A 27,888-nucleotide genomic window follows, 5' to 3' on the forward strand; every position below is an offset into this window, starting at 1 on the left:
CCAGGACCAGGCATCCGCCTCTGCAGTACGGCTGTTGTGATTAAGCCAAGGCCCAGCCTGAGCAGCTGCTAGATTTTGGCCTTGCCCTTGGGTAACAGGAGAGAAGAGCCAGACCATGAGAAGCTTTCCATTCTCACACACACAAACACTGAACCATTTCTTCATAAATATTTCCTGTGATGATGAGGAGGAGGATTGGTTATGTTGATTTCAGATAAGCTTTTTTTGAAAAAAACAAAAAACAACTTAAAAGAACTCTGTTTTATCCTGATCATCTGATAACACGTGTTTACTATTAAACATTCAAAGGAAACAAGATTTTCTGATTGTAGTGAGGATCTCTGCTGATCTTAGCTCTGCTGGAGGATGGAGAAACCCGCCTCTCTCAGCACCAGGAAAAAAGAGCTTTTAGGGGACTTCCCTGGCAGTCCTGTGATTAGCACTCCACACTTCCACTGCCGGGGGCACGAGTTCGATCCCTGGTCGGGGAACCAAGATCCCACATGCTCTGCCGTGTGGCAAAAACATTTTTACCAAGATTTTTTTAAAAAAGAGAGGTCAAAACAGATGTCGTTCACATCAGACACCACTAAAAAAGTGGTGTCTCCCCATCTTACTCCCCACTTTCCCTACCCCCTCAATGTGCAGCAGCAGATCAGATATGTCCTGCATAGCATGTCTTTCATCTGCTCGTCCTTGGATGGGGCCAGGAGCCTCTTATGTTCTGCTCTGACCTTTGAAACAATTCTAGGAGAGAGACTTCAGCAGCCAAAAGCTGGGAAACTGCGCAAGGAATATGTGATTATTTCTAAATGTTATCTTGAAAAGGAAATAAAGAGGCTTTGTTGAGAAACTTTCCTGCTGGTGTTAGCCCCTCAGAGTCCTGACCCTTCCACTCACTGCTCTAGAAAAAGAAACCATTAATTAACTCAGGCCCTGCAGAGAAGAAAAAGAATCCCATGATCTTTGGCCAGACACTCCTCCGAGACACAGGAAATCAAACTGTGCATGCTGGTGTGCAGCTGGATTGAGGTCGGAACAGTGTGGGCACATTTCCCTGGAAATGCGCTTGGGACGAATGGCTGCCCAGCGTTCCACCACAAGGACAGAGCATACTTGATCTAGCCAGTTGTCTAAAGCTGGGTGTTTTACTAAAATCGCTGCAGAGAACAGCCGTATAATTCAATCTTTGTGACTTTTCCAGAGAGTGGTTTCCTAGAAGTGGAATTGCTCAGTCCTGGGCTCCGGAGCCCATGCACTCATCACTAGCTATCCTTTTTCTGAGATAGTGAAGACTCTTGGATGAGCAAACAAAGAGAGAATTTTAAAGAAATCCCTGAAGACATGTTCCCAAATGCTGTGAAGGAGGTTTGCAGCAAATGAAAAGCCTGTGGCAGCCACGGGCTGAATAGGAGCCAAGCCATCCAGCCCAGGCAGCCTGATCAGCAGCGGATTCATCCCAGGGACCACTGCTTCCTCCCAATGGCAGATCCCAGGTCATCTCTCAGGCCTGGGACCTGGTCACACCAGGTAGGAGGACCCTAGACAGGCTGGGGCAGGGGCTTTACCTGCTAGGGTCTTCACCATCCAGAGGGAAGTCAGTTCTGCAGCCTTCACCATGTACCTGTCTCCCTGCCAACCCTAGCCCGCCAGCCCCCACCGCCACCCCGTCCCAGACTCTTCCAGGGAGTCAGAAGGAAGTTGCTGACCTGTCCCCTGGGGGAATAATTGTATTAGTGATAAGGTGGCCTCTGGCGGCTTCGTCAGCAGATTCAAGGCTTTGGGCTGAGTAATCCTTTGGTGTCTGCCCCAGCAGCTGGTGGTCACAGATCGGGGAGAAACCTCCCTCTCCCCCAGCCCTGCTGGACTGTCATCTTTTCCCCCAGCACAGTCACACCTCTGGCTGGGCCTGAGGGCCAGGATGAAACAGGAGCTCGGCTGGGATCAAAATGACACGAAGAGCCGATATAATAAAATCAAAACAAACTGTAAGAACAAACAGGTCAAACACTGCCGGTACTGCCGGTGTCTTCTATTCATTTATTTTTTATTCTATACCCATTCTAGAATACCAAGAAAAGAAGGACAAGCTAAAAATAAGCTTCTGTCTATTAAGTGCCTTGTGATCCACATGCCCAGCTGACCTGATTCTCTGAAGCTGGCCCCTGGAGTCACCCATTGACTGAGGAGAAAAAGTGGACCTGGCATGAGGTCCAATATTAAGAACAATATCTGGCCCTGGAGGTGCCTCTAGAAAGAGAGGAGTCAGGGCAGACTGCCTGGAGGAGGTGAGCCCTGAATAGGCCTTGAAAGATGGGAGCGACTGGGCAGATAGAGCAGGGGGACAGGACAACTCAGATGGAGAAGAGCAGAGAAGACTTGCTGGGGGAAAGAAGTCACTCCTTCTCTGCTTCCCCACTCAACTCTCCCCCTGACAGCCCCTCCCCAAGGCCTTCAACTCCTTCCTTGAGGTCCTTCCCACACACTTGCTGGGAGGAAACTGAGGAACCCAGCCACGGAGCAGTCCTGGTGTCCACCTGCTCCCAGCATCTGCCTCCCTGCTGGGGGCTTCAAGAAAAACCCCGTACCTGCCCAGACTGTCACTGTCTTTACTCTCAGCTGGGCCTCAGAGTCCCTGGCTGAGTCCCTTTCCTAAGCCAGCGGCTTCAGACCTCATGTCTCCAAGGCATTCCCCCTAAGCTCTGCTCTCACCCCAGCTCCCTTCCACCTGCCACCTCCCTCTCACTTTGGACTGTGCTAACCCCTGCTGTGTCACCTCCTCTAATGCCACCACAACCCCCCTTGGCTCTAGTCTCCCCAGTCTAGAGATGATGAGACTGAGACTGAGAGGCAGAATCCCTTGCCAAACTCACACAGCCAGGAAGATGTAAAACCAGGGTCTGAGAGGAGGTACGCTGACTGGGAGACTTCCTGAAGTCCTGGGTTCTCAGATTCCTTCCAGACGACCTCTCTCCAGGTCAAAGCCATCCCTCTACGTATGCCCTGCACCCCCAGGCTTGCTCAGGGATTGAATATTTGATTTATACCCCATCTTCAGGTTCACCCTCTCCCCCTGCCTCTTTCTCCTCTCTATCTCTCATTATAAAAACACTCCTGAATTTGAAGATGGAGGAAGGACCATGAGCCAAGGAACACTGGTGGCCACGGTAAATAAAATAGGAATGCATTCTCCTCTGGGGCATCCGGGAGCGTCAAAATCCTGCCAACATCTTCGTGTCTGACTCATTGCGACCCCATGGACTAAACAGGCCATGGAATTCTCCAGGCCAGAATACTGGAGTGGGCAGCCTTTCCTTTCTCCGGTAGATCTTCCCGACCCAGCAATCGAACCGGGATCTCCTGCATTGCAGGCGGATTCTTTACCAACTGAGCTATTAGGGAAGACCTTCATTTTAGCCCAAGGAGACCCATTTCAGGCTTCTGACCTTCTAAAACTTACAGATATTTATCCTAAGCTCCTAGCGTGGTCATTTGTTACAGGAGCAATATGAATCTAATACAGATTTATGTTCCACCAGACATCGTCCCTCTGAGCTGAACTAAAGCCTTTCAATACAATCAGTGAGCAGTGAAGGTATTTTGTGTTGAACTCTTACCTTAAATAGAAGAATAATAAAATCAGTCAGTTTGAAGAGGTTGTACCCCATTAGCTGGTACAGGGAGTTTAACAGTGCCTAAATGTAAATATTGCTTTCACTTTGAGGCCCTGGAAGATTTAAGATAGGGAAAGTAAATCATTATAAAAATTAAGATCACACATTATAAAAGAAAAAAAAAAAGGAACTCCTATTCTCAAATATTTTTCTTTTGATATCTCCCTAGACAAGGGAAAAAGCCCTTTCCTCAATGTGGCCCTTCCTACAAACCCCTTGGCCTGTCTCCTTCTCCTCTCAGCCCATCGCTCTGTTTCCAGTCCTCCCCAACACTACCAACCCTTCCCAGGGTCTGCTGTCCCCTCCTTCAGAACAACTCTTGCCGTGGTGCCAGCTGGCCCCTGCTGCTAAAGCCCAGCAGAGTGACTGCTCAGAGTCTTCTTGGAGAGTACCATGGTGGAAAGTGGGAGTTTGGGGGTAAGGCACAAGCTTGAAACCCCTGTCTTCATCCCGTCTCCTCCATCACTCTGTAGCTGTGTGGCCAAAAGGGAATTGCTTAACCTCTCTGAGCCTCAGTTTCCTGATCTGTGAGTTGGGAACAATGATGATAACTCCTTAATAGGGAAGCTGTGAGGCTTGGCAGCATTTGTGTAAGTACTCTTCTTAATGACGTCCTCTCCCTTATTACTGAGGATGCAAATGACCTCCTAAGACACGTGACCTGGTAGACGCCCCCATCCTTGAATCGTCCCCTGCTCTTGTTCCCATGACCCACACTGTCCCGATTTCCCCTCTTAGCTCCTTTGCCAGCGGATCCTCCTTGGCCCAGACTTCCAGGATTAGGGGCCCTCAGTTCAGCCTCAGGCACTTTCCTTCAGCATGGGATGCTCCAGGTGATCCCTCGATCCTGAGGTTTCAGGGACCGTATCTGTACAGACAAGCCAGGAATGGGTTGGTTGTGGTGTGTGGAGTTGGTCTCCACACCAGACCTCTGGGGGAATCCATAGGTGAAAGTCCGGGGCAGAGACCCAGGCAGGAGTCTGGTGTGAAGTGGCCGTGGAAGCTGTGACTGTATGTGAGGTCACCCGAGGGGAGAGTGGGAAGGTCTGCTGGGGTACAGGAGATGCAGACGAGTTCAGAGGGACAGAAGATGGTAAAGCCGTGTTCCAGAAGAAGTGGAAGAGAGAGGAGCTTTGGGAAGATGGGATTGATCAGTCAGGTTCAAGGAGATGCCCTTGGCTTTGGGGTTCAGTGAAGCAGGAGACCTTTCGGAGGAGGGTCCTGAGGGACTCCCTGTCGGGGAGGGGTGGAGATGAGGACAGAGGCGGAGGAGCTCAGGTCAGGGGCCGCAGCCCAGTGGCCTCGATCTTCTGAGGCCCCAGAAAGCGGATTACCCTGCAAAGCCCCTCGAGCTGACTTTCCAAATCCCCAATAGTGCTTCCCTGTCACAGGGAGGGTTAACCCCACTTACATAAGGGCCCTGCACCACCCACTCTGTCCCCTTAACTCCGTGATCCTCCCAGAAGCTTCACACTGTCCCCCTCCCCCTCAGGCTCTAAGGCTAGGCCAACCCCTGCCCCAGATGCACCCAGAGATGAGCCTAGCTCTGCTGAGGATGCATGTCACACCCAGACCAACAGGGGGCTTTCTGCTCTGGCCTGGGCATGGGGGTGGAGTGGGGGCAGAGGAGCAGGAGAGGAAAGGCTATTTGCTGAGGACTGCTCTAGGATCTCAACAACCCTGAGAAGCAATAATAGTAACAGCCCCATCATTTATTGCTGTTCTTGTTTAGTCTCTAAGTCTTGTGCGACTCTTCGAGACTGCGAGGACTACAGATCATTAGACTCCTCTGTCCGTGGGATTTCCCAGGCAAGAATACTGGAGTGGGTAGCCATTTCTTTCTCCAAGGGGATGTTCCCGACCCAGGGATTGCACCCGCATCTCCTGCATTGGCAGGATTCTTCACCACTAGGCCACCATGGAATCCCCCCATCATTTATTATGCTCCTACTAAGAACTAGGCCCCAGAACACTTGGAGAATCATCTTATTAGCTTCCCCAGCTTCTCTACAAGGCAGGTACTCTGGTCACCCCTTTTTCCAGGAGACTGAAGCTCAGACAGGTTAAATCATTGCTCAGGGAGGCATGGCTGGCTGTGAGAGAGCAGGGATTTGAACTTGGATCTGTCTTGGCTGTCTCCACCCTTGCCCCAGGGCTCATCCCCCACCTCAGAACCACCCCTGGGCTCGAGCTGGGAAGACTGAGTCTGGGGAAGCCAAGGGACCAGCTGACCTGGGACTGTGAAGGCAAGTCAGGGTAGGCAGGTGTAGGAGCTGTGTCCTCGCCCCCTCCAGTCTTGCAGGAGACCCTCCACATTGGGCCCAGCACCCATGGCCTGCAGGCTGGCCTCAGACCCTACATCTAACCCATTTCCACCTGTGATAGGAGTTGCCTCTGTAGGGGCATCTGGGGGCTGCTAGCCCTCCAGGGGTGCCCAGACCCTTAAATCCTGAGCCCTAAGTAGTCTCTTATCAAGGGATTAGGTGAGAAGCACTGGGGCAGAAAGCTGGACTTACCCAGGACCAGCAGTGAGCACCCGTGTGTGGAGCCACACACACCTGTCCCCAGACCCACTTGTCCTGGGGTAGGTGGAGTCCACACCTCCCTTAACAATTTGAACAGTTCGGGAGCACAGAGCACGAGGAACTGGGCAGCCCGGGAGCTGGTGTGGGGGCAGCAGGAATGACCGGCTCCCAGGGGCACCTTGGTAATGCCGCAGGTGTGGCCGGCTGATCCCCTGTGGAGACAGTAAAGATTAAGAGGATCATAAGCTGCGTCCAGCACTGCCCTGGGAGAAATCTCCCCGAGCCAGAGCTGCTGCTGTGAGGGCAAGTTGGGGCAGCTCCTGAGTTTAGACAGAGGGGGCAGGAGGTAGGAGCACAGAGAGAAGAGGCAAGGGGGAGAGAGAGACAGAGGGAGAAGGAGAGATAGAAGAGAGACAGAGTTTCAGAGAGGGAGGCAGGGCTGGGTCCAGCTCAGAAATCCTGAGGCTTCCCTTAGGCAGGCACTGGCTGCCCTGGGACCTGCCAGGACAGGCCGACAGCACCCATGAGCTCCAACGTGGCTGCAGCGGTGCCGGCGGCCGTGTCCGCCTCCAGGAAGGAGTCTCCAGGCAGGTGGGGCCTGGGGGAGGAGCCGACAGGTATGGTTAATCTCAAGGCATATATAGACCCTTGGGGAGTGGAGTGTGGGTCACAGGTTTGCAGGGACCATGATAGGAGCCAGAGCAACTCAGGCCAAGCCCCCAGGGCTATAGGCAAGTGTAAGAAAACCTGCCAGGAAACCCAGAATCCTAGAAACATGGGGGTCAGAGAGGATAGCTGATCAGATGGGAGAAGAAAGGAGAGAAGAGGGCCCTCAAAGGTCAGGAGCAGAGATCCCTAGTGGCGGTGTCCAGAAGGCTCTTGTGCATGATGGAGCCTGAGCCCACCTGCAGAGAGAGGGACGGGGAAGTGGAGCAGAGAGTGTCACTTGTTGAGAACTGGCCATGGAGAAGTGGGGAGGGGGTGTGACAAGGGACACGTTTTCCAGCTGGGAGAGACACGGGTGTGTCTGAATGTGGGTGGATAGGAACGTGAGGACGGTGAGGGAAGGAGGGTGGAGGGGTCCCTGAGGAGGTGGGAATGGCATGTCACTGGCCCGGCGCAGCCCCCACCCAGCCCAGGCTTGCCCTTAGGTGTGGGCCCCTCGCTCCAGTGCCGCGTGTGTGGGGACAGCAGCAGCGGGAAGCACTATGGCATCTACGCCTGCAACGGCTGCAGCGGCTTCTTCAAGAGGAGCGTGAGGCGAAGGCTCATCTACAGGTGAGAGAGGGGGCCCCCCACCCCAGAGGAGTCCCCCCTCATCTAGAAGAGCCCCGCCGGCCACTGAGTGTTCTGGGAGGGAGGGAGTGGAGGATGCTCAGGGGAGAAGGGGCTGCAGCCAAAGTGTCTGAAACCCATGGCCCAGGGCCCGGGCAGGACCCTGACTCCCTGGGGCTCCCCTCCACCCACAGGTGCCAGGTAGGGGCAGGGATGTGCCCGGTGGACAAGGCCCACCGCAACCAGTGCCAGGCCTGCCGGCTGAAGAAGTGCTTGCAGGCGGGCATGAACCAGGATGGTGAGTCAAGAACCCCATCCCGGAGAGGCATGGCAGAAGATATGGGGGTGCATGATCCGTGGGGTGTCCTGACCCTTTCCACCTCCCCAGCCGTGCAGAATGAGCGCCAGCCACGGAGCACCGCCCAGGTCCGAATGGACAGCGTGGAGTCAGAAACGGAGCCCCGGCTGCAGCCCCTGGCGACCCCGCCGGCCCTCGCAGGGCCCAGCTCTCGGGGGCCCACACCTGTCTCTGCAGCCAGAGCCCTGGGACCCCAGGCCCTCACGCCTCCGGGGCACCACCACTTCATGGCCAGCCTGATAACAGCCGAAACCTGCACTAAGCTGGAGCCTGAGGATGGTAAGTGGGTCGATGGCTGAGCTCCAGGTCCCACACCTAGGTCCCTGAAAGCCACTTCTGCCTGCCTTGGAACAGGGGCTGAGGCACAACCTCTCTTCCGACAGCCGACGAGAATATCGATGTCACCAGCAATGATCCCGAGTTCCCCTCGTCCCCATACTCCTCCTCCTCTCCCTGTGCCCTGGACAGCATCCATGAGACGTCTGCTCGCCTGCTCTTCATGGCCGTCAAGTGGGCCAAGAACCTGCCAGTGTTCTCCAACCTGCCCTTCCGGGATCAGGTATACTCGTCAGGGGGGCTCACGAGTCAGCTGGGCTGGGGGCGCACACCTCCCTGTGCAGGTGATGATTGGAGGGGCACGCAGTTTGGGGATGGTAAAGGCTGGAGACACGCGTGTCTCAAAGTCAGCGATGGTCATGGGCACATATCTCTGGGATGTGGCAGTTGGGGTCATCACTTAGGGGACACTGATGGCCAGGTATGCATGGGGACCAGACATTAGAAGGCAGTGTCTATGCCCCTCTGGGTCTTCTTTCCTCCTAGACAAACCCTCCGGCCTTAGATAGAGATGCTCTGTCTTTGTGTCACAGGGTGGTCTGCACACTGTGAACAGCATCAGTGGGCAAATCTGGGCTCCCTTGGAACACAAATGACCCCCTGACTTCTGGGTTTGAGTTTCAGCCCAGCCTCTTCATGCCTCTGGGCTTCTCATGAGCAAGGCGACCTGTCAGCATCCAGGAGGAGAGGCACGCTGAGCGCAGCAGTCCTTAGCCAGTGGTTTGGATGAAGCAGCTCAGAAGCGACTGAGTCTGCTGAGTATGGCCGACTTGGGATGCTGGTGGGGAGTGTCCCTGAGCTGCCCAGCTTCTCACGGCTCCAGGATTTGCCTGTGCTCCACCTCTACCTTTCGATGGAGCCCAGAGAATGTCTTAGAACTGAGGCATCTGGGCTGGATGGTGCCAAGACCCAGAGCTCCGAGCCCCTGGCTGATGTCAAGCAGAGGTCAGAATGTTCTGGGTACCTGGGACCGGCCCGTCCTCTCCTAAGACAGCTGAGAACGTGGCAGAGGTTCCAGGCTGGGCCAGAGGAGCTGTGATCAGCCATCACACTTGCCCTCACCCCCCTCTCTGGGCACAGGTGATCCTGCTGGAAGAGGCGTGGAGTGAACTCTTCCTCCTTGGAGCCATCCAGTGGTCTCTGCCTCTGGACAATTGCCCACTGCTGGCCCTGCCCGAAGCCTCTGCTGGCGGCAGCTCTCAGGGCCGACTGGTGCTGGCCAGTGCGGAGACTCGAATCCTGCAGGAAACCATCTCACGGTTCCGGGCACTGGCAGTGGACCCCACGGAGTTCGCCTGCATGAAGGCCCTGGTCCTCTTCAAACCAGGTCTTTGTCCAAGTCTTAGAGGAGAGTGGGTGGGGATGAAGGCAGGGAATTTTGGTGACTTCCTTCTGCCTCTCACTTTCCCTCCATCACCCTTCATAGCCCTGAATGTGTGTAGACTTCTTCCCTGCGAGCAGGAGGGGAGGGCTGCATGGCTCCTGGGCTGCTGGGCTCCCCACTCCTGAGGCTCTGGCTGATGGTGAGCGGGTGGGGGGCCTTGGAGGGAAGCTCACAGCTGCTGCTTCTCTCCAGAAACACGCGGCCTGAAGGATCCTGAGCACGTGGAGGCCTTGCAGGACCAGTCTCAGGTGATGCTCAGCCAGCACAGCAAGGCCCATCACCCCAGCCAGCCTGTGAGGTGACCTGAGCACCTGCCTACCTGCCCATCTGTCCCTTCAGCTCTCTACCACTCTGCACACCTTTTTGACACTGTCTTAGGGCTGCACTCATTAGATGGGACAGGGATCTCAGTGCAACCAGCACATGGCTGACACCTACTGTGTGCCAGGCAGAGCACCAGGCCCAGGAATAGGGACCAAAAAAAGCATAAAGCAAGCTCACTGCTTCTAGGGGATGCCCGGCCCAGTGGCCATGCTGAAGCTCAGGACCAGCCTAGCGGGTACTGAGGGCTGCATGCATATGAAGGAGACAGAGACCCACTGGGAGGCAGGGTGCAAAGGACTGCTGAGAGGGATTTGTGGAGGCACGGCTGGTGTTGAGGAAGGAGAGGGTATACAAGGAGAGAAACTATCATTTACAAAGGGAGCGTATTAAGTGTTAGTCACTCAGTCATGTCTGACTCTTTGTGACCCCATAGACTGTAGCCCACCAGGCTTCTCTGTCCATGACTGAAGTGGGTACCTAATCCCTTCTCCAGGATCTTCTTAACCCAGGGATCAAACCTTAGCCTCCTGCATTGCAGACAGACTCTTTACCATCTAAGCCACCAGGGAAGCCCACAAAGTGAGGGAGAGAAGCAAATATACATATATTCTTAGGTCAAGAGACCAGTTTGGAAGGCAAAACTGATTGCCGCCAGTGAGAAGGTAGGGGTCTAAACCAGAACGGCTCTCTGGAACCAGCCTGCTCAGGACTTTGAAGGGCAGCCAGAGGCCAAATCTGGTTTGGCAGGCAGAGAGGAGCCACTGCAGATCATCGAGCAGGAGAATGCTTTCCACAGAGCTGGCTTCACGCAGAGGCATGGTGGTGAGTGCAGAGCCTCCAACAGGGAGGAAGGCAGACCCTGCCATCATCCAGGGAGTCCTTGAAGGTCTGTTTGTGGGAATGGAAAGGCAGTGACAGATGCAGGAGCCTCCAGGTGTTGGGATGGCTCAGACCTGGTATTTGAGTGGATAAAGAATGAGATAGAGGAGCTCTTTGGGGAAAGAGGTAGATGACAGAAAAAGGAAAGTCGGGAGGAAGAGTTTTCAGGGAACATGACAAAATCTGGCATAAGCCATAGGCATGGACCCTAGCCCGGGGCCTGGCTGTGTATGGAGGACAATGGTTACTGGCTGAGACTGGGGCTGCGGGGATGGTGGGGCAAGAGACAGTGCTCTGGGGCTGTCCAGCTTGCCCCAGCACCAGCAGAAGCATGATGGGGGGTATATGATGGCTCAGTGCCACCCACTTGGCTCTCACAAGAGAAACAAAGACCTTGGTACTGCAAAGCAATTTCAGTAGGTCATTGGGAGGTGGGGGAGGCTTCCCATAGACCTCCGTGGTAGAACGGAGGTTCTGAACCTGGAGCTGTCCCACTTGGATGTGGCCTCCTGACCGTGGGCAATGACCCCAGCTGTTAGATCTCCCACCCAAGGAAGGTCAGCATAATGCGCCCCCATCTGCCTCTCGGGACTTCACCATCTAGCTTCTCTGAGCTGGGAACCCTTGCCTTGGCAAATGGTTCTCATTTAAAAACTACAATGACTATTTTTATGGATGAGTATATCAAGCCATCTTATCATCCTAGGTGGCTTACAGAGAATTTATATCCTTTCTTTCTCCCCACACTACGTGGCTTGTGGGGATATTAGTTCCCCAACCATGGATCAAACCCAGGCCCCATGAGTGAAAGCACTGAGTCCTAATCACTGGACCACCAGGGAATTCCCAGGAATTTATTTTCTTATTCAATATATGTGGTATTAATGATCATGTAATTATAATAATTATATGATTATTAATAATATATTCACATACTATTAATGTAAGTAACTTCTTACTTTATAATCTTTACACATAATAAACAATATTTATTCACTATTTTCATCACACTCCTTAACTAAACACTGGAGGAAGGCCACAGTGGGTCTAGGGTAGGTGAATGGGGCCTTTCCTTGAAATTCCTCCTTACTTGCCCTGGGCACCTCTCATCTCTCCTCTCCATTCCCTCTGCCTCTCCTGGAATGGCGCTGTGCCCAGGACTCAGGCTCTGAAGCTGATAATCACACTGTTGGTGTCCTGTCTCCTGTCCAGGTTTGGGAAATTGCTCCTGCTCCTCCCGTCTTTGAGATTTATCAGTTCTGAACGTGTTGAGCTCCTCTTTTTCCGCAAGACCATAGGGAATACTCCGATGGAGAAGCTCCTTTGTGACATGTTCAAAAACTAGTAGAAGTAGAAATAAAATGAGTGCAACCACTCTGTGAAGCAATCTACTGAAGCTAAAAATCTGGGCTACCCTTTGATTTGGCAGTTGCACTCATGGATATGTGTACCTGTCAGAAATGTCCACCAAAAGAATGTTTGAAGCAGCTTTTTTCATAACAGCCCCAAACTGTACAGTGACAGCAGGGTGGACTAATTAACTGTGGTCTATACGTATTCAGTCGTGTCTGACTGTTTGCGGCCTCATGAACTGTAGCCCACCAGGCTCATCTGTCCATGGAATTCTCCGGGCAAGAATACTGGAGTGGGTAGCCATCCCCTTCTCCAGGGGATCTTCCCAACCCAGGGATTGATCTCACATCTCCTGCATTGCAGGCAAATTCTTTACCATCTGTGCCACCAGGGAAATCTTATAAAACAGCAATAAAAAGGAATGAACCATCAATATTGTGTGACAACATGGATCTATTTCAGACACAAACAAAACCATCCAGGCACCAGTTCTGATTATATAAAGTTTAAGAACAGGCAAGACTAAGCAATGGTTGTAGAAGTTAGAATAGAGGTTACCTCTGGGTGGGGGGTGGGGTTGACTGGGAAGGGGCCCAAGGTATGCTAAAAATGTTCTTCATTTTGATCAGGGGGGTGGTTTTGCAAACTTATTCACTCATTAAAAATTAATTGCACCATGCACTTAAGATTTGTGCACTTTATTGTTGGACCTAAAAAAAAAAAAAAGTGAAAAAACAAAAACAGGAAAATAAATGTGGCCAAGGTTCTCCCTTTGAGGACACTGATGGTGTGAGCACAGGGTTGAGTTCCATCTGGTTGCCACTCTGAGTCAGAGTCCAGGTGCCATGAATTCAAATCCAGTGAAAAATCTCCCAGAGGATTCAGCAACCCAGCTTCTCTCCAGATGGCATCCCAGTACCCCAAAGCTTCTCCCCATCGTTCTTCCCCATCCTTCATCACTTCCCTGAAAATAAAGGTGAGCACCATGCAACTCAACATAGCAGCCACAGGCACTCTTTGTGGAGGGGAATCTCCATCACTTTTTAATTCCTTATGGAAAGATGAAGTTCAGACAAACCTCTTCCTTTTCAAAGGCAGATCCAGAAGACCTAGGAAAAAGTACTTTTTAAAATGTTAATATGTATGAGGCACTAGATACACCAAGACAGTGAAATAAGCACTGAATGTGTATTGTTATTTAACTCTCAGATTAATCTGGCAGAGGGATCAACTATCCCCATTTATAAGTGAAAATTAAGAGAGGACCCAAAACTTGGTGTGACTCTACTTAACTCTGGCACTGCCTTCTCCCCATGCCCCCCTGCCCCTGGAACCAGCTGAACAATTCTGTTCATTTTCTATCTCCAAAGAAGAAATGTTTAAAGCCCAGAAGAAAAAAAGGCCTTGTGAGAAATCCTGGTGTTTCCTTGCCCTTTGGCCTGTGTATGCATTCTCCTCGTTTTTCAGAGATCTGTTGTCTTGATGCAGGAAGGGTGGTTCAGAACACTCTGCTCTGGAAATGATGGCTAGACTGCTGCCCAGAGAGGACACAGTAGGGCAAATACTGCCCAGCTTAATCCCTTCCCACTTAAGCACTACTCGAGACTCTTGAACTTCCAGAAGCATCTGACTTGCCTCAGTTATTTGGGTCATTTAATGTCGATAATGCCATGATACTAGCCAACTCCCTATCCAAAGTTTTATCCATAAGGTTTAAAGGCCCTACATATAGAAAGTCTGAGTAAAGGCATATTAGCAAGAAGCATGGGTGAAGTATGACCAAACAGGCCCAGAACATTATGCTGCAGTCTTGCTTTTGGGAATACAAAACTGCAAAGGCAGCCAGCTGAAGTTCACATGCTAGTATCTGGGATGTGTGAGCACACCAATTCTACACTGGGATAGAGACTGGGACCTCCAGGAAGAAGTCTTGGAGAATTAGAGGAGGTCAGTTGAGTTCAGTTCACTCACTCAGTCGTGTCCGACTCTTTGCAACCCCGTGGACTGCAGCACGCCAGGCTTCCCTGTCCATCACCAACTCCCGGGGCTTACTCAAACTCATATCCATCAAGTCGGTGATGCCTCCCAACCGTTTCATCCTCTGTCATCTCCTTCTCCTCCCACCTTCAATCTTTCCCAGCATCAGGGTCTTTTCTAATGAGTTAGTTCTTCACATCAGGTGACCAAAGTATTTGAGTTTCAGCTTCAGCATCAGCCCTGCTGATGAATATTCAGGACTGATTTCTTTTAGGATGGACTGATTGGATCTCCTTGCTGTCCAAGTGACTCTCAAGAGTCTTCTCCAATACCACAGTTCAAAAGCATCAATTCTTTGGTGCTCAGCTTTCTTTATAGTCCAACTCTCACATCCATACATGACTACTAGAAAAACCATGGCTTTGACTAGACGGACCTTTGTTGGCAAAGTAATGTCTCTGCTTTTTAATATGCCATCTAGGTTGGTCATAACTTTTCTTTCAAGGAGCAAGCAGCTTTTAATTTCATAACTGCAGTCACCATCTGCAGTGATTTTGGAGCCCCCCAAAATAAAGTCTGTCACTGTTTCCATTGTTACCCAATCTATTTGCCATAGAGTGGTAGAACCAGATGCCATGATCTTAGTTTTCATTTTTTTTCAGGTGGGTATGTTTTATTATAATATTTTCAGATTACCAATTCATATATTCATTTTTTTTGTTTTTTGCCATACATTCACATGAATCAGCCATGTGTGTACATGTATTCCCCATCCTGACCCTCCCTCCCACCTACCTACCCATCCCATCCCTCAGAGTCATCCCAGTGCACCAGCCCTGAGCACCCTGCTCCATGCATTGAACCTGGACTGGCGATCTATTTCACATATGATAATATACATGTTTCAATGCTATTCTCTCAAATCATCCCACCCTCGTCTTCTGCCAGAGTCCAACAACCTGTTCTTTACATCTGTGTCTCTTTTGCTGTCTCACATATAGGGTCATCATTACTGTCTTTCTAAATTCCATATATATGCATTAATATTACTATATTGGTGTTTTTCTTTCTGACTTACTTTATTCTGTATAATAGGCTCCAGTTTCATCCACCTCATTAGAACGGATTCAAATGCAATCTTTTTCATATCTGAGTAATATTCCATTGTGTATATGTACCACTGCTTTCTTATCTATTCATCTGCTGATGGACATCTAGGTTGCTTCCATGTCCTGGCTATTATAAACAGTGCTGCAAGGAACATTGGGGTACATGTGTTTCTCAATTCTGGTTTCCTCAGTGTGTATGCCCAGCAGTGGAATTGCTGGGTCATAAGGCAGTTCTATTTCCAGTTTTTTAAGGAATCTCCACACTGTTCTCCATAGTGACTATACTAGTTTGCATTCCCACCAACAGTGTAAGAGGGTTCCCTTTTCTCTGCACCCTCTTCAGCATTTATTCTTTGTAGACTTTTAGATAGCAGCCATTCTGACTGGCGTGACATGGTACCTCATTGTGGTTTTGATTTGCATTTCTCTGATAATGAGTGATGTTGAGCATCTTTTCATGTGTTTGTTAGCCATCTATATGTCTTCTTTGGAGAAATGTCTGTTTAGTTCTTTGGCCCATTTTTTTGATTGGGTCACTTATTTTTCTGGAATTGAGCTGCAGGAGTTGCTTGTATATTTTTGAGATTAATTCTTTGTCAGTTGCTTCATTTGCTATTATTTTCTCCCATTCTGAAGGGTGTCTTTTCACCTTGCTTATAGTTTCCTTCATTGTGCAAAAGCTTTTAAGTTTATAGGTCCCATTTGTTTACTTTTGCTTTTATTTCCATTACTCTGGGAGGTGGGTCATAGAGGATCCTGCTGTGATTTATATCAGAGAGTGTTTTGCCTATGTTTTCCTCTAGAAGTTTTATAGTTTCTGGTCTTACGTTTAGATCTTTAATCCATTTTGAGTTTATTTTTGTGTATGGTGTTAGAAAGTGTTCTAGTTTCCTTCTTTTACAAGTGGTTGACCAGTTTTCCCAGCACCACTTGTTAAAGAGATTGTCTTTAATTCATTGTATATTCTTGCCTCCTTTGTCAAAGATAAGGTGTCCATAGGTGTGTGGATTTATCTCTGGGCTTTCAATTTTGTTCCATTGATCTATGTTTCTGTCTTTGTGCCAGTACCAAACTCTCTTGATGACTGTTGCTTTATAGTATAGTCTGAAGTCAGGCAGGTTGATTCCTCCAGTTCCATTCTTCTTTCTCAAGATTGCTTTGGCTATTTGAGGTTTTTTGTAATTCCATACAAATTGCAAAATTATTTGTTCTAATTCTCTGAAAAATACCATTGGTAGCTTGATAGGGATTGCATTGAATCTATAGATTGCTTTGGGTAGTATACTCATTTTCACTATATTGATTCTTTCGATCCATGAACATGGTATATTTCTCCATCTATTTGTGTCATCTTTGATTTCTTTCACCAGTGTTCTATAGTTTTATATATATAGGTCTTTTGTTTCTTTAGGTAGATTTATTCCTAAGTATTTTATTCTTTTTGTTGCAATGGTGAATGGAATTGTTTCCTTAATTTCTCTTTCTTTTTCTCATTGTTAGTGTATAGAAATGCAAGGGATTTCTCTGTGTTAATTTTATATCCTGCAACTTTACTGTATTCATTGATTAGCTCTAGTAATTTCCTGGTGGAGTCTTTAGGGTTTTCTATGTAGAGGATCATGTCATCTGCAAACAGTGAGAGTTTTACTTCTTCTTTTCCAATTTGGATTCCTTTTATTTCTTTTTCTGCTCTGATTGCTGTGGCCAAAACTTCTAAAACTATGTTGAACATTAGTGGTAAGAGTGGGCATCCTTGTCTTGTTCCTGACTTAGGGGAAATACTTTCAATTTTTCACCATTGAGGATAATGTTTGCTGTGGGTTTATCATATATGGCTTTTATTATGTTGAGGTATGTTCCTTCTATGCCTGCTTTCTGGAGGGTTTTTATCATAAATGGATGTGGAATTTTGTCAAAGGCTTTCTGTGCATCTATTGAGATAATCATATGGCTTTTATCTTCCAATTTGTTAATGAGGTGTATCACATTGATTGATTTGCAAATATTGAAGAATTCTTGCATCCCTGGGATAAAGCCCATTTGGTCATGATGTATGATCTTTTTACTATGTTGTTGGATTCTGTTTGATAGAATTTTGTTAAGGATTTTTGCATCTATGTTCATCAGTGATATTGGCCTGTAATTTCTTTTTTTGGTGGCATCTTTGTCTGGTTTGGTATTAGGGTGATGGTGGCCTCATAGAATGAGTTTGGAAGTTTACCTTCCTCTGCAATTTTCTGGAAGAGTTTGAGTAGGATAGGTGTTAGCTCTTCTCTAAATTTTTGGTAGAATTCAGCTGTGAAGCCATCTAGTCCTGGGCTTTTGTTTGCTGGAAGATTTCTGATTACAGTTTCGATTTCTGTGCTTGTGATGGATCTGTTAAGATTTTCTATTTCTTCCTGGTTCAGTTTTGAAAAGTTATACTTTTCTAAGAATTTGTCCATTTCTTCCAAGTTGTCCATTTTATTGGCATATAGTTGCTGATAGTAGTCTCTTATGATCCTTTGTATTTCTGTGTTGTCTGTTGTGATTTCTCCATTTTCATTTCTAATTTTGTTGGTTTGATTCTTCTCCCTTTGTTTTTTGATGAGTCTGGCTAATGGTTTGTCTATTTTATTTATCTTCTTGAAGAACCAACCAGCTTTTAGCTTTGTTGATTTTTGCTATGGTCTCTTTGTTTCTTTTGCATTTATTTCTGCTCTAATTTTTGTGATTTCTCTCCTTCTACTAACCCTGGGGTTCTTTATTTCTTCCTTTTCTAGTTGCTTTAGGTGTAGAGTTAGGTTATTTATTTGATTTCTCTCCTGTTTCTTGAGGTAGGCTTGTATTGCTATGAACCTTCCCCTTAGCACTACTTTTACTGAATCCCGTAGGTTTTGGGTTGTTGTGTTTTCATTTTCATTCGTTTCTATGCATATTTTGATTTCTTTTTTTCATTTCTTCTGTGATTTGTTGGTTATTCAGAAGTGTGTGGCTTAACCTCCATATGTTTGTATTTTTAATAGTTTTTTTTTTTTCCCTGTAGTCGACATCTAATCTTACTGCACTGTGATCAGAAAAGATGCTTGAGATGGTTTCAATTTTTTCTGAATTTACCAAGGCTAGATTTATGGCCTAGGATGTGATCTATCCTGGAGAAGGTTCCGTGTGCGCTTGAGAAAAAGGTGAAATTCATTGTTTTAGGGTGAAATGTCCTATAGATATCAATTAAGTCTAACTGGTCCATTGTATCATTTAAAGTTTGTGTTTCTTTGCTAATTTTCTGTTTAGTTGATCTATCCATAGGTGTAAGTGGGGTATTAAAGTCTCCCACTATTATTGTGTTACTGTTAATTTCCCCTTTCATACTTGTTAGCATTTGCCTTATATATTGTTGTGCTCCTATGTTGGCTGCGTATATATTTCTAATTGTTATATCTTCTTCTTGGATTGATCCTTTGATCTTATGTAGTGTCCTTCTTTGTCCCTTTCCACAGTCTTTATTTCAAAGTCTATTTTATCTGATATGATTATTGCCACTCATGCTTTCTTTTGGTCTCCATTTGCATGAAATCTCTTTTCCCAGCCCTTCACTTTCAGTCTGTATGTGTCCCTAGGTTTGAGGTGGGTCTCTTGTAGACAGCATATATAGGGGTCATTTTTGTGTGTGTGTGTGTTTGTTTGTTTGTCTTTTTATCCATTCAGCCACAGTCTTTTGGTTGGGGCATTCAACCCATTTACATTTAAGGTAATTATTGGTAAGTATGATCCCATTGCCATTTACTTTGTTGTTTTGGGTTCGAGTTTATAAATCTTTTCTCTTTCCTGTCTAGAGAAGATCCTTTAGCATTTGTTGAAGAGCTGATTTGGTGGTGCTGAATTCTCTGAGCTTTTGCTTGTCTGTAAAGCTTTTGATTTTTCCTTCATATTTGAATGAGATCCTTTCTGGGTACAATAATCTGGGTTGTAGGTTTTTCTCTTTCATCACTTTAAGTATGTCCTGCCATTCCCTTCTGGCTTGAAGAGTTTCTATTGAAAGATCAGCTGTTATCCTTATGGGGATCCCCTTGTGAGTTATTTGTTGTTTTTCCCTTGCTGCTTTTAATATTTGTTGTGTTTGATCTTCATTAATTTGATTAAAATGTGTCTTGGGGTGTTTCACCTTGGGTTTATCCTGTTTGTGACTCTCTGGGTTTCTTGGACTTGGGTGGCTATTTCTTTCCCCATTTTAGGGAAGTTTTCAACTATTATCTTCTCAAGTATTTTCTCATGGCCTTTTTGTATTCTTCTTCTGGGACTCCTATGATTCGAATGTTGGGGTGTTTAACTTTGTCCCAGAGGTCTCTGAGGTTGTCCTCATTTAATTCTTTTTTCTTTTTTCCTCTGTGCTTCATTTATTTTTCCATATTCTATCTTCCACCTCACTTATCCTATCTTCTGCCTCAGTTATTCTACTGTCGGTTCCCTCCAGGGTGCTTTTGATCTCAGTTATTGCATTATTCATTATTGACTTTTTTAATTTCTTTTTGCTCCTTGTTAAACTTTTCTTGCATTTTCTCAATCCTTGTCTCCAGACTATTTATCTGTAACTCCATTTTGTTTTCAAGATTTTGGATCATTTTTACTATCATTATTCTGAATTCTTTTTCAGGTAGACTCCCTATTCCCTCCTCTTTGGTTTGGTTTGGTGGGCTTTTATCCTGTTCCTTTACCTGCTGAATATTTCTCTGCCTTTTCATCTTGTTTAGGTTGCTGTTTGGGGTGGCCTTTCTGTATGCTGGAAGTTTGTGGTTCCTCTTTATTGTGGAGGTTCCTCCCTGTGGGTGGAGTTGGATGAGTGGCTTGTCAAGGTTTCCTGGTTAGGGAAGCTTGCATCGGTGTTCTGGTGGGTGGAGCTGGATCTCCTTTCTGGAGTGCAATGAAATGTCTGCAGTGAATTTTGAAGGGGTCTATGGGTTTGGTGTGACTTTTGGCCACCTGTATTTTTGTGCTCAGGGTTATGTTCCTGCATTGTTGGAGAATTAGCTTGGTATGTCTTGCTCTGGAACTTGTTGGCTCTTGGGTGGAGCTTGGTTTCAGTGTAGGTACAGAGGCTTTTGGATTAGCTCTTGTCTATTAATGTTCCCTGGAGTCAGTTTTCTGCTGTTCTCAAGTTTTGGATTTAAGCCTCCTGCCTCTGGCTTCCAGTCTTATTCTTACAGTAGCCTCAAGACTTCTCCATCCATACAACACTGATGATAAAACATCTAGGTTAATGGTGAAAAGATTCTCCACAGTGGGGGACACCCAGAGAGGTTCACAGAGTTACATGGAGAAGAGAAGAGGGAGGAGAGAGATAGAGGTGACCAGGAGGAGAAGAGGGGGAATCAAAAGGGGAGAGTAATCAATTCCCTATTTGCTCTCCACAGTCTAGAACACTCAGAGAGGTTCACAGAGTTCCATAGAGAAGAGAAGAGGGAGGAAGGAGATAGAGGTGACCAGGAGGAGAGGAGGGGGAGTCAAAGGGAAAGAGACCAATCTAGCCTGTGATCAGTTCCCTAAGTGTTCTCCACAGCCCAGAATACACAAAGAGATTCACAGAGTTAAGTACAGAAGAGAAGGGGGAGGGAGGAGATAGAGGTGACCTGGGGGAGAAAAAGGAGAGTCAAAAGGGGAAGAGAGCAATCAAGCCAGTAATCACACTCCTAAGTAAAAATGGGTACTAAAGATTGGATTCTTAAAGGTACAGAATTGATAACAAATACCAAAAAGCAAAGATTAAAAATCTAGAATAGAGGTTGCTTCTGCTGCTGCTGCTGCTAAGTCGCTTCAGTCGTGTCTGACTCTGTGTGACCCCATAGACGGCAGCCCACCAGGCTCCCCCATCCCTGGGATTCTCCAGGCAAGAATACTGGAGTGGGTTGCCATAGGCTCTCAAAAATACAATATTAAAAAAATTGCAAAAGTTATTTACAAAATATGAAGTTTGCTTTAAAAATAGGGTCTTTTTTTTGCAAGGTAATAGTAGATTTTTAAAATGAAAATTAAAGGGGTAATAAAAAACTTAAAATTTTTTTAATTACAAAATGATAATAGTAAAATATATCTAGGAATTTATCTGGAGCTATTGAGGGCAGTGTGGGGTCAGCTCAGTTTCACATAGTTCCTTGATCCAGCTTATACTTCTCAAGGTCTATAGGTCTATATACTATAGGTCCCTTTCAATGTAGCCAATGCTAACTACAGGGTTTTAATCTGTTGCACCTGTCACTTCCAAAGCGGTTCCCTCTTGTTTATTTTGGCTTCCTCTGTTTGCAAGTCTCTTCAGTATCTAACTTCCACCCTGACACAAGGCAGCGAAGGTGGTCATTTATTTAGGCTCACTTGTTCAATTGTGCTGTGGGGAGGGAGGAACATTGCCAACAAATATCACTGGCATGTGTGGGGAGCACTCAGTGTCTGAGCCACACTGGGTTTGCCCCCACTCAAGGCATGTGTTCTTTCCCGGTCTACACTGCTCAGGCTTCCAGGTTGCTCTGCAGGGGAACTGTCTAAGGTGGGCCCTGGGTTGCATGCACTTTCCACGTCTAAGCCACTCAGGTTCGGGTTCCCAGGTACTCCACAAAGGCACAGACTCGGTTGGGCCTATGCTTTGTGCCCTTCCTGAGCTTCCGAGCAGCTCAGGCGACCAGATGCTTGGCGAGTACACACTCCCCAGGTGGGCGGTGCATCTTATCACCTCCCCTGTCCCAGCCACTTGGTTTCCTGGGTGTGCAGCAGGAGCCTGTCTCAGGTGTGCTGTGTGTCTCCTCTGGGGAGCTGATCTCTGGTTGCAACCCTCCTGGTGGATGGCAACTGTCCCAGGAAGGATCCCAGGAAGACTTGGTTAGCAACTGGGAGCCTGCTCGAAGTTTGGTAGAGGATGCTGTCTCTGGGGCCGAGTTTGCCCCTTGCCTTCGGCTCTGGCTGTCACCTGCCTGCCTCCCTGCCTCCAGTGAGGGATGGGCCAGTCCGCTGTCAGCTAGCTCTCCTCTGGTATTGGCTCAGTCCTTTGTTCTGTGAGTGGCTGGCAGTGGCTTAGATTAGAGCTTTTAACGGGAAAGTTCTCTCTTTTTTCTCTCTATCCCATGGTTTGGGTTGCTATCTCACGTTAGCTCCCTCAGATTGCCCTCAGGGCATTCAGGCCTGGTGCTTACCCTAAGCAATGCAGTCCACACTTCCCTGTTTAGCCCTGGCTTGCTGGTGGTGGACATGAGCATTTGGGCTACTTCTCCACTGGGAGCTGCAGTTAGGCGTGTAATCTGTGGGCTTTATTTGTTTTTTCCTCCCAGTTATGTTGCCCTCTGAGATTCCAAAACTCCCCACAGACCCACCTGGTAAGAGGGTTTCCTGGTGTTTGGAAACTTCTCTTTTATGACTCCCTCCCCAGGATGGGTCTCCATTTCTAACTCTTTTGTCTCTCTTTTTATCTTTTATATTTTGTCCTACCTCCTTTCTAAGACAATGGGCTGCCTTTCTGGGTGCCTGATGTCCTCTGCCAGCGTTTAGAAGTTATTTTGTGGTATTTGCTCAGCGTTCAAATGATCTTTCAATGAATTTGTGGGGGAGAAAGTGGTCTCCCTGTCCTATTCCTCGGCCATCTTAGGACCGCCCCCAATCTTAGTTTTCTGAATGTTGAGTTTTAAGCCACCTTTTTCACTCTCCTCTTTCACTTTCATCAAGAGGCTCTTTGGTTCTTCTTTGCTTTCTGCCATAACTGTGGTGTTGTACATAAACTTAGTTATCTGCAGCCAACCCAGCATCCACCCCCTCACCCTGCCCCATGGCCCTTCTTAAGGTCTTGTCTTCATCACAGAGATGCCAGTAAGTACATTTTTCAGGATCCCCTTCCCCTATGGTTTGCTAGTAGAAGACAGGCACTCACGTGAGATGTGTAAAGTAAATGAGAAGCCATTAATCTCTGGACACAGTCACAGCCAAATGTGTGGGAAGACAATTTCATAGCAACCTTCTTTAGAGTTGCAGGAGCTTCTAGGCAAACTCTTGAGAACTTTTGGTTCAGATCTGCTGGTTTTCTTGACCTTCAGTGGGGGCTTTCTCTGACCTGCTTCCCCACTTCTTCCAATGTTTACATTAAGCACCTAATTCCTATCTCAAGTCCTTCGCATCTGAAATACACTGAGTGGCTTCTGTAATCCTAATACAATACAGCTCCCAGTTGATCCTAGGATTTACTCAACCTTTTGCTGTAAATTGGCCCTGCTGAAACTCAGATGGGTAATAGCTCTACCCTAACGGATTTAGGGCCAGTGCTAGGGGAGGGGGTACTATGAAAACTCTTTTCTGCCCTCAGTGTCAGAAACGTCTTCGGTTATGAAGCACACAGAGATAGACTCTGTGGGCCTATCTGGGCCTTTCTTTTCAACTGCAGTTTTCAGATTTGTGAGACACTCTGCTGCTGCTGCTGCTGCTAAGTTGCTTCAGTCGTGTCTGACTCTGTGTGACCCCATAGACAGCAGCCCACCAGGCTCCCCTGTCCCTGGGATTCTCCAGGCACAAATACTGGAGTGGGTTGCCATTTCCTTCTTCATTGTATGAAAGTGAAAAGTGAAGGTGAAGTCGCTCAGTCGTGTCCGACTCTTCACGACCCCATGGACTGCAGCCAACCATGCTCCTCTGTCGATGGGATTTTCCAGGCAAGAGTACAGGAGTGGGTTGCCATTGCCGTCTCTGGTGAAACACTCTACCTCTACCCTTAAGGGAGTATTTAGATGTAGGGAGAGCAGAGAAAGACTCACAAGTTGCCAAGAAGCAACCATTCAGATTAATAAAACCTGAAGTGGGACCCAGGTATTGTGGTTGACTAGTCTCCATCTGGTGGACACCACTGGTTTTCCTCACTAGGATGCAAGCTCCATAGGGCGCAAGGGCTTTGGTCACCAGTGTACCCCAACCAACTAGAGTGCTCAGTCAACACTTGTCAAATGAGGGATAAATGGCCCCACAGAACAGGGAAGTGACATGCCTGTTAGAGTCTGAGATGTCTCACAAGATCCAATAGATATTATAGGTGTCTCATCAATGTTCATGGTTATGCCCCTGGCTCTAAGATGCTGTACTGTTATCCAATTTAGGAGAAAGAACATTTTAACAAGCAAAAGCTCTGATCTGTGTCTCCTTATAACTTTCTGCTCTTTCTTCATAATCAGAAAGGTTTGTTATAGATTTAGTTATCACATGGGGAACTTTCAAAAAAGTTCCTAGGCATTACTAGGTTTTATTTAGCCAATTGCTGCCGCTGCTGCTAAGTCACTTCAGTCGTGTCCAACTCTGTGCGACCCTGTAGACGGCAGCCCACCAGGCTCCTCCGTCCCTGGGATTCTCCAGGCAAGAACACTGGAGTGGGTTGCCATTTCCTTCTCCAATGCATGAAAGTGAAAGTGAAGTCGCTCAGTCGTGTCCGACTCTTCGCGACCCCATGGACTGCAGCCTACCAGGCTCCTCCGTCCATGGGATTTTCCAGGCAAGAGTAGTGCAGTGGGTTGCCATTGCCTTCTCCAATTTAGCCAATTGAGGAAACCTTAAACAATCCACTCTTCTTATTATGTTGTCATGTAGACAATGCAAACTGTAGATGTAAACAATGTAAAAAATGGAAAGGATGATCTCAGAATTTTAAAATGGAATAAATTTCACATTAGGGAAAAACTGACCACAATTTTTTTTTTTCTAATTCCACTTTAGATTTGGTTTGGTATTTGAGAACCCCTGATCACATTCAACTCTCTCATCCAAAATGTAAGCGTGGGCACCTTTTGTTAGGTGCCGAGAGGATCTAAGTCAGGAAGATAGGTTCCTTTCTTGCCTTGGGAAGCTAATGTCAGTTTTTTGATGTCACAAACACTGGGAGCTGTTGAGAACACAAGACATCTAAGCCAGTTCAACGGGGAAGAGGAAATTTCCAAGTAGAAATGCCTTTTATACTATGACCTCAGAGTCAGTAGGAGTTACCCAGAGAAAACCTGGGGGAGGGAACACATTCCAGACTGAAGGCAAATGACCTTGCCAAAGTCATGCAAGTGCAGGGGCAGAACAAAAAAAGGACACACCAGGGCCCTCTACTAGCAGCTATGCCTTTTTGGTGAGGATCTTCAACGTAATTTATTTTCTTCCCAGCTTAGCATCCCTTATGGAAACCTCACAACTTGAAATCTCACCTTCACTTGAGCTATATTAAGTTCCCAATAATTACCATCTCTGTACTTTATCAATTTGGGGCTCAGCCCTTTGCTTAAAAAAAAAAAATGAGCACTTTATCAAAAATCATTGCTGTTCCTTGGGTTCAGGCTGGCCTGAGTTGGGGTGGGAGCCAAGATGGTCAGAAAACAAACCACACATATTGCTGCTTCTGGAAGCTTTGTTCTTTAATGAGCCATGGCGTGATCTGTCCATTAAACTGCTCTTGTGTAGCCATACAGTGCATATTTTGGGTGGCACAAACTGCACTTTATACAACTGATGGCCCCAGCCCCACCCCCTGCCAAAAAAACAAGGAAATCACAAAGTGCCTGTTGATTGCATCAGGAATGTAATCAGTTCTGTGGGTGAGACACATCATTCTTTGTATAGAATTATTCTGTTAAACAGTAAAATGATATTATATTTCACAGGCTATGTCCTTTTACAATAGATAGTCTTTTATAAATTTACACTCAGTGTATTTATATAAATTACTTTAAATCCATTCATATAATACTTATCTGTAGTCCACACCTTTCCCTTAGTAAATACAATTACTTGGTTCCAAAGGTGCAACTTTTACATGACCTAAGAGGGATGATAAGCAGGCATTCAACATGGATGGAAATCAAGGTGATGGACCCCTTGGTGGGGCTTTTTTGACAACAGTTTCAACCAAGAGACCAACAAGACCTAATAGATCCACCTCCATAGTCACTATTTTGCCCTTTACCACCAGATAAGACGTGGGAGCAGCTCCAGAGAAAAGTGAGTGACAGTATTTTAGGGGTATGCTGCTGCTGCTGCTAAGTCGCTTCAGTCGTGTCCGACTCTGTGCGACCCCAGAGACAGCAGCCCACCAAGGCTCCCCCGTCCCTGGGATTCTCCAGGCAAGAACACTGGACTGGGTTGCCATTTCCTTCTCCAATGCATGGAAGTGAAAAGTGAAAGGGAAGCCGCTCAGTTGCGTCCAACTCCTAGCGACCCCATGGACTGCAGCCTACTAGGCTCCTCCATCCATGGGATTTTTCAGGCAAGAGTAATGGCTTAGTGTTAGTCACTCAGTTGTGTCTGACTCTTTGAGACTTCATGGACTGTAACCTCTGTCCGTAGAATTCTCCAGGCAAGAATACTGGGGTGAGTTGCCATTCCCTTCTCCAGGGTATCGTCCCAACCCAGGGATCGAACCCAGGTTTCCCACATTGCAGGCAGATTCTTTACCATGTGATCCATCAGGGAAGCCCCAAGAAAGACTCCCACAAACACCAAGGAACTTTACTACCAAGGCTAGCATGGTATTGGGGGACAGTGCTAACTGTCACAGAATTATGGGGAGCTGTCTCACAATTATGGGTAGACAAACATATCTGTCAGCACAGAATGAAGCTGTGTTGGTCAACACAGAATGACCAAGAGGGGGGAAAATGAGAGAGAGGAGAATGAGGAAAGCCAGCTGGAGTGTTTCTTTTTAAAATTAAAACTCGCTGAGCTTTGAACACATCCTGAGAATATTTTCTTCTCTCTTGTTCACCAAAGTGCTTGTGAAAGGTACACATTCCTTAGTTACAGTTTAAAAAAGAAAAATGTGGCCCACAGGCACTGAAGCAGGCCTGCAGAACCTTGCTGGAGCTCCTGTTTTCTGCATGCTTCTGGGACCCTGCATCTTTGACAGTGAAAACAACCCTACTGTGATGGAAGACAAAAGTCTCCACTAACTCCCATGAGAAGGGAGGGCTCTTATATCCCACCCCCTGAATTCAGGTCCCTCTGCCTCCACAAGGCTCATATTGGGCTGTTACCTCCTTTGTATTCGCAGAAACCCAGAGTGGCAAAATAATTTAAATGGCTGGAAGTACACAGTGCATTACAAATGAAGCAAGTCACCTTCCTGAATCCTTTCTGTATTTACTTCATTTTGTGTATACACACTTTGACCCTACAATTAAACTTCTCTGCTTCCATTACATTTTCCATGATAAGGGATACGTTGGCTTTAATGGGGAGAATTAAAACTCTAGGCTCTATCTGGGGCTGGGAATGTGTGGTAAGAAGAGAATGCTCTGCATTTTAGAGTATGGGCTCCAAATGAGGGGCTGCCTCTAGGCTGCCACATATGGGTTTCCTTTGAGGCATTTGAGATCAAAGAAAATGAACAAAGGAGAAGCAAATAGAAAACACACATTTGACACATACAGATGTTAAATATCTTAATTATAAGTGATTGTAATGCAGCATCAGCTGTGGTAACGTAACATGAACCACAGAGATGACCAGTTAAGATCAGAGGAGAGGACAGACAGCACTCGGTTCTAACAGTTGTTAAGTGTTATGGCTTCATCTTTTTCAGGCCAACAATGCCCATTATTCTAGAGAACAGCAGCATGCTTTCCTTCAAAGGGAGGGTCCCGCCTTTGCTCTCCATTCTTAGCATTCCATGCAGCTCCCTTTCCCCACCCCTCCATTCTGACAGCTTGTTAAATGACTAGAAATCCACAAA

At 47.2% G+C, this 27,888-nt stretch overlaps 1 protein-coding gene across 1 annotated transcript; it reads left to right on the top strand.

Moving 5' to 3' along the window:
- Positions 1-6,384: 6,384 nt before the first annotated feature.
- NR2E3 (nuclear receptor subfamily 2 group E member 3) lies at positions 6,385-12,380 on the top strand. Its single transcript, XM_027552748.1, has 9 exons — positions 6,385-6,393; positions 6,675-6,816; positions 7,351-7,477; positions 7,669-7,772; positions 7,863-8,111; positions 8,216-8,391; positions 9,249-9,495; positions 9,745-9,850; positions 11,968-12,380. Exons 1-9 carry the CDS (start codon positions 6,385-6,387, stop codon positions 12,098-12,100), a joined length of 1,293 nt encoding a protein of 430 aa, XP_027408549.1. The 3' UTR covers positions 12,101-12,380.
- Positions 12,381-27,888: the final 15,508 nt, after the last annotated feature.

The sequence above is a fragment of the Bos indicus x Bos taurus genome, chromosome 10 (assembly GCF_003369695.1).
Source record: "Bos indicus x Bos taurus breed Angus x Brahman F1 hybrid chromosome 10, Bos_hybrid_MaternalHap_v2.0, whole genome shotgun sequence".
Taxonomy (NCBI): Eukaryota; Metazoa; Chordata; class Mammalia; order Artiodactyla; family Bovidae; genus Bos; species Bos indicus x Bos taurus.